This window comes from Lathyrus oleraceus, chromosome 3 (assembly GCF_024323335.1).
Source record: "Lathyrus oleraceus cultivar Zhongwan6 chromosome 3, CAAS_Psat_ZW6_1.0, whole genome shotgun sequence".
NCBI lineage: Eukaryota > Viridiplantae > Streptophyta > Magnoliopsida > Fabales > Fabaceae > Lathyrus > Lathyrus oleraceus.
The window spans coordinates 353,765,002-353,771,012 of NC_066581.1; the positions used below are offsets into that span (position 1 = coordinate 353,765,002).

A 6,011-nucleotide genomic window follows, 5' to 3' on the forward strand; every position below is an offset into this window, starting at 1 on the left:
GGTGTGTCATGCATGAGCCTATGGAGGCACCAATTTGAATGGCGACACCATGTAAAAATGCACAAGGGCGCCAATTCATTTGGCTACCACATGCAAACACATTTTTCTATGCTCCACACTTGTGCCTATAAATAGGATGGTAACTCTAACATTTCTTCCACACCATCACTCACTACTTCCTCTACAACATCAAATCGTTCATCTGCGACAACCTCTTTCATTTGCACCAACCTCTTTCATCTCCGACAAGATGTCTATCTTCACAATGGGCGAATCGCACAGAGGAACAGTTGCAAACATAACAACTTATGTAAGCGTTTTATTCTTTTGTTATTTGTCTAGAGTACCTTTTAATAACATATCAACTTAGTAAAGTTTTTTCTTGTTTCTTTTATAGGATGTTTCAAGGTTCCGTACTCGGGTCCACGAATATGTCCACATGGACCCGATGATTCAACTCTATGTCGAACTCGCCAGTTTTGGACATATAAGAAAAATTATGTCCTTGTCGGTGGATAATAAATTCATTCTTGCGTTATGCGAAAGATGGCGTCCCGAGACACACACATTATGGTTTCCAACCGGTGAGTGCACCATGACGTTAGAAGACATTACATGCTATTGGGACTGCCTATTAAAGGTAAAGCTGTAAATGGTAAAACCAACTATGTGAATTCAATTTGCATGGACCTCTTGGATACTGATTTGTGAGATGATAACTCAAGAGGTCAAGGTATACTCCTTTCACGCCTTAAGTCATATTATAACAATTTACATTTAGATGAGCATTCTACTAAAGATGCTCGAATAATAAAAACTAGGTGTTACATTATGCTTTTAATTGGTTCTTTTTTATTTCCCGAAGGTAGTGGTTATAGTATGCATGTTATGTATTTATCTTTACTAAGACATGTAGATAGAATAGGAAGTTATAGTTGGGGATCCGCTTGTCTGGCCTATCTTTATAGCTCTTTGTATAAAAATTCACACGAAGACACATCTACCTTTTCTGGATGTGCTATTTTGCTCCAAGCATGGGGTTGGTCAAGACTACCGTCCCTAGCGCCCGTCAACAACAACCCTTTCACATTCCCGTATGCACAAAAGTAAGTTGTTTAAAATGCTATATATTTACTTACTTTAACGATTATTATCTCTAACTAATATTTTTACCTTTATGGTGCAGATGGTCGCCGCGTGTATGAGTTATAACAGATGTCCTAGACAATGTATTACCCAGTATCGCAATCTCTTGGATCACCTTCGACCAACAGATGTATGGATAATAACCTCATTATTTCGTTATAATTTGTTAACTTCTTCTACCGAGTTTATAATCTAAGTTACTTTCACATTTCAGTTCATTTGGCGTCCATACCTAAATTTGGATCATGACCATGAAGTCAACGAAGAAGATGCAGCCGTATGGACTGCATGCACACTGATCATAAGATTCACAACTGTGGAGATGCACAACAATGATCGTGTGAAGTTGCAGTTTGGTTGCTTCAACACATCCTGGATCCCCCAGCAAACCTAGGAGAATGGCATCTGCGCAAAATTAACGATCAATGGAACTTCAATCCATGGCAAAGCTTCGCTAGATCTGAGTGTCACAAATGGAAGAAGCGCCATAACCATGTTTTAACTGACGCAGTGATGCCAAATGAAGAAAAACCAAGTCGTACTTATATGGCTTGGTACAAATCGGTTGGTTTTGAGTTCATCGCCGAGGATATGTACCTATACGACCCACACCAACAAACTTACACACCAGACACCTCAACATCTAACCCCCAACAATATTGTCAGACCGACTACAGACAACCCCCTATCCGCCAAACTTTTCGTTCCACAAACACATAAACATACAACCCTAACATGCCATACACCTAACCGCAATACCAAGAGCATACCTCGTACCACCACCAACAAATAGATCATCAACCAGAGACCCAACATCGCTTCGCATCCAATACATCACCCTACCAAAGCCGCCTTAGCCAGAACGCTCAACGATCATTCAACAGCAACCGTCCCTCCTCCTACCATAGCCAAGAAGCCCAAACCTCACTAAACTGAAACCTTCAACAACTCTATCTCTACCAAACACCCCAACAATCTTTCCAACCTTTCCTCGACGCATCATTCACACCTATGTCTCCCTTCAACCGTCTCGGTCGCCCACCAATAAGTCAAACACAACTCAACTACTCTGGCATGGGTCATGAACTCAGCTATGGCGGTACACCTTCGATGCATACTCAAGACTATGTTGATTTGTCTGACTATCTCAACAGGCCATCTTCTGTAGTTGGTAGTGATGTTCCTGGCCCCTCAGATGCTCAAACACCAGTTGTGAATCATCAGCGGGGGTTAGGGTCACGGGTTCGAATAGCTAGGGGATGTGGGACCGGAGGTCGGTTAGGTGATATCGGTCACCAACATTAGTCTTTTTTGTGTAAACGGGAATTTATATTAATATGAATAGATCATATTTCGAAATTATGTATCACGTACACTGTTTAACAAAAAAATTGCAAAATACACTGAGGTGTCAATCCAATTGACGCCTCCTTTCAAAAAATACATATGGGCGTCAATTGAATTGACTGCACCATGTGCCATAACCAATCCAATTGGCGTCTGTACTCTAATTTTAAGAGGATGCGCCAATTGAATTGATATCTCCTCCTAAAAGTGGGATAGTTTGACACTTTTTTTTGAAAACAAGGTAATTTGAAGAATTTTTGTAAAAAAAACTCACTACCAACCATTATTTATTTATTTGAAAAGATAATAGGTATTAAAATGATGGAAGAAAAAAAATGGTATTTATATATAGATTTAATTGAAATTACTGATGATGATGAATCCACTTTAAATCTTTTTAAACTGTGAATAAAGTAATCCTTTTATGTATTAGAAATAAAATTGAGAAATAGCGATATGTAATGTTCATAACAAACTCACGTTTCGCTGCATAGAAAGTGGCGTCTACAATTTCCTTGACGAAATAGAGTCCACCATACATGAACAATGAGCAATACTTGTTCACAATCTTCAACCAAACAAACCACAATCAACAACAAACCCTCTTTCATGCCAGCGAAGGATGACACCAAACCCGTGCTTCAAGATCCAGTTAGTATTCTCTCTTTTTCTCACTACTTACATTCTGGATTCAAATTGTTATAACTTTTCTTGTTGTTTGGATTTGTGATTTTCCTTCTGTGACAGATTTTGAGGTCTGATCCAATTGAAACAGAGGAAGCTGTGCTGCTATTACCTCCATTCTCAATTCCCAAATCAAATCAACTTCCTCATCTCAAATGACCTAATTGTATGTTTTTAATTTTGAAACTTTTAATCACTGGACGACCAAATTAAATATTGGGATTTTGATTTTTTAGGGTTTTAGCTCACTGGGTGAGTTTCCCTCAGAAACCCATCTCTTAAAGATGGCATTTTTATTGTTCTGTACTAATTGTATTTTTTTAAACTGAATTTCAGTTCTGTTAGTTGTTAACATAGTTGGCATAAATGGGAGCTATAGCGCCATACCACAGCAGAATTTGAACAAATTTATATTGCTCCGCTGTAAGCTGTTTAGTACAAAATGTTGTCAAATAGAAGCTATGGCATTGCTATAGTACTTTGGCGTAGCGGAATCTGAATCGGTTTCTATTTTCTGTGATCCACTATTCACAACACTGGAGTGTATTAAGTCTAACCCGACCAATTCTGGATTAGGTAATGTTCATTTTGATGGGAGGTTGTTACTGGGGTGGATGAGGATGATCTCTTATAATGCAGGAAACAATTGCATGATTTGTTTGTTTTCTTGGTTAAATTGCATTAGGTAGTTAGTTTGTGGTAGTAGATCGTATGACATGGTGTTTCCTGTTGTGAAGTTCAGGATGGTTGAAACCGAGATGAACAACTCTTTAGCTTCTGTTTTAGTAGTTGTGTGAAATAGTAGATAAGATTTTGTGGCTCTAATCCATTGTTACGTATTGTGATAGTTCTCTTTGCTGTGGAGTTTAGTTTAGACAAGTAGTCTATTTTATATTGGGAATTTAGAATGCACATTGTGTGTACACAATCATGTAGTCTATTTTACTGCTACCTTATCGGGATTTCACATCACGGAAGTTGATATTCTTTCACAACTTCAAGATGCCATGGCACTTTTTATGTTTGCTTATAGTTTAGGTGCTCTTTGATTGGGAAATTTGTTCAATTCTGGTACGACAGTAAACTAGAAAAATATCCTTTTGGATGTTTCACTGGGATCTGTGATCTGTGTCAGTTGTTTAAGCAAGTTCCTTTGGGTTATTCTATTTAAAGATTCTCTTCAATAACAAGCAACAATGTTTTGATAACTGTATAGTTTCATGCATATTCATCTTTGAACATAGCCTACAGAAAATGTCATGAGCATGAAGATTCATTGGTTGAACATGCACCTAAAAAATGATCAAGTTCTTTGTATGATTGATAACCAATGTATGGAATTTGGCTTCTCCGTTTTGCATATTATGGTCTTCACTTCAGGTCAGAAAAGTCTTGCAAAATCAAAGTATGATTTGAGGAGGTGTATGAATCGTATCCATTCTTCACCCCCTTCTTATAGCTTTGGATATAAACAATTCTTGTTTCAAAGGAAAATGATAGAAATTACCATATTGATAATATATTTTGAATAATTGTGATAGGATATTAGCGCCTTTCAACAAAGTTTTTAGTGTCAAGTAAAGAAACAAGTCTGTTTGTTTGTACATTACGAAGATGTCACAAATAAATAAATGATAGAAGTCTGTTTTTTATACTAATACTCCAAATCATTTTCGAATTATATCTAAACAATATCATAAAATATGCACTCAATTATAAATCAATAACGTCTTTATTAGGATTGTAACATGATCAATGAGTAAATGAATGCTTAGAAAATTATTTTCTAAAAATAAAATTTGATAAATTTCCTGTTACATGATGAATTAAAATTTGTCTTGCGTGAAAGCTTTCTTCTAGGTGAAAGTGGATCACTATTTTTTTTTAAATTGTTACTTGAACTACCCTGAAACTTTCAAATTCTCTAGCTTTTGCTCGTTAGGCCAATGGTTTTGCCTAGCTATTTGCTTGTAGTCTTCAAATTAATTGGTATTTGCTCTCTTACATTCTTTGTGTGTTCTTTTTTACAAAAAAAAACCATTTAAATACTTAAGTCTGTTTTGGATAAACTTTTTATTTGCAATTTGTAACATAAACACTTATGATGATAAGAACTTGTAAATATAAAAAAAAATTATAAGCTATTTTTATAAGTTATCTTGAAAATTTTATAATCTAGAACAAACTAATTTTAGAAAATGTATTTTCATTAGATTATTGAATTATGTGATTTTTTTAAAATAATCAACTTTTTCAAAAATAATTTTAAAATAATATTTTTTTTAATTTTTTTCCAAAATAACCACATTTAAAAGAGGATGCGCCAGATGAACTGGCGCACCCCTAATAGACCAAGAGGAGGCGCCCAAGGCTCTGACGCCTGCATGGTGCTTGTGGTGTATGCGCCAATTCATCTGGCGCATACACCCTTGTATTTTTTTTAAATTTTTAATGGTTATTTTTTTTTTTATTTATCAAATAATAAAAAGTAATGTAAAAAAAATGTATTCATGATATAATAAATGTTACATGAGATAGACAAAAAATTAATGAACGGCTCGATCGAAACGTCCCCATGTTCCACATCCAGGTGCATTAGTTTGTCTCCGAGGTCTCCCACAATTTTCCTGAGGTGTTTTGGGTATTTGTGTGCTGACCTGATCGAATGATGGCTGGTGTGAAAGTCCGACGGAAGTTCCAACGGTATTTAACAAATGTGTCATCATTTGTTCCAAATATCCAGAGGGGCTTTGGCCAACAGTGCTTTCGTAATGGAGTTCGGTGCACATGTCATCGTAGTTAGGCCGATGGGGTTGGGTGGATTGCGGATGGTA

At 36.3% G+C, this 6,011-nt stretch overlaps 1 protein-coding gene across 2 annotated transcripts; it reads left to right on the forward strand.

Annotated features, from left to right (window-relative positions):
• Positions 1–2,905: 2,905 nt before the first annotated feature.
• Positions 2,906–4,022, forward strand: LOC127127634 (uncharacterized). Of its 2 annotated transcripts, XM_051056894.1 has the most exons (3): positions 2,906–3,144; positions 3,241–3,343; positions 3,514–4,022. In XM_051056894.1, exons 1-2 carry the CDS (start codon positions 3,040–3,042, stop codon positions 3,334–3,336), a joined length of 201 nt encoding a protein of 66 aa, XP_050912851.1. In that variant the 5' UTR covers positions 2,906–3,039; the 3' UTR covers positions 3,337–3,343; positions 3,514–4,022. The 2 variants fall into 2 exon arrangements, with proteins under 2 accessions (XP_050912851.1, XP_050912849.1); XM_051056892.1 differs by having other exon boundaries at positions 2,908–3,144; positions 3,241–4,022.
• Positions 4,023–6,011: the final 1,989 nt, after the last annotated feature.

What these genes read in the sequence shown, in the direction of transcription:
- LOC127127634 (XM_051056894.1), top strand. Translation starts at nt 3,040, where the DNA reads ATGAGCAATACTTGTTCACAATCTTCAACCAAACAAACCACAATCAAC. An exon ending in AACCCGTGCTTCAAGATCCA is followed by an intron (nt 3,145 to 3,240) that starts GTTAGTATTCTC and finishes CTTCTGTGACAG; the next exon opens with ATTTTGAGGTCTGATCCAAT.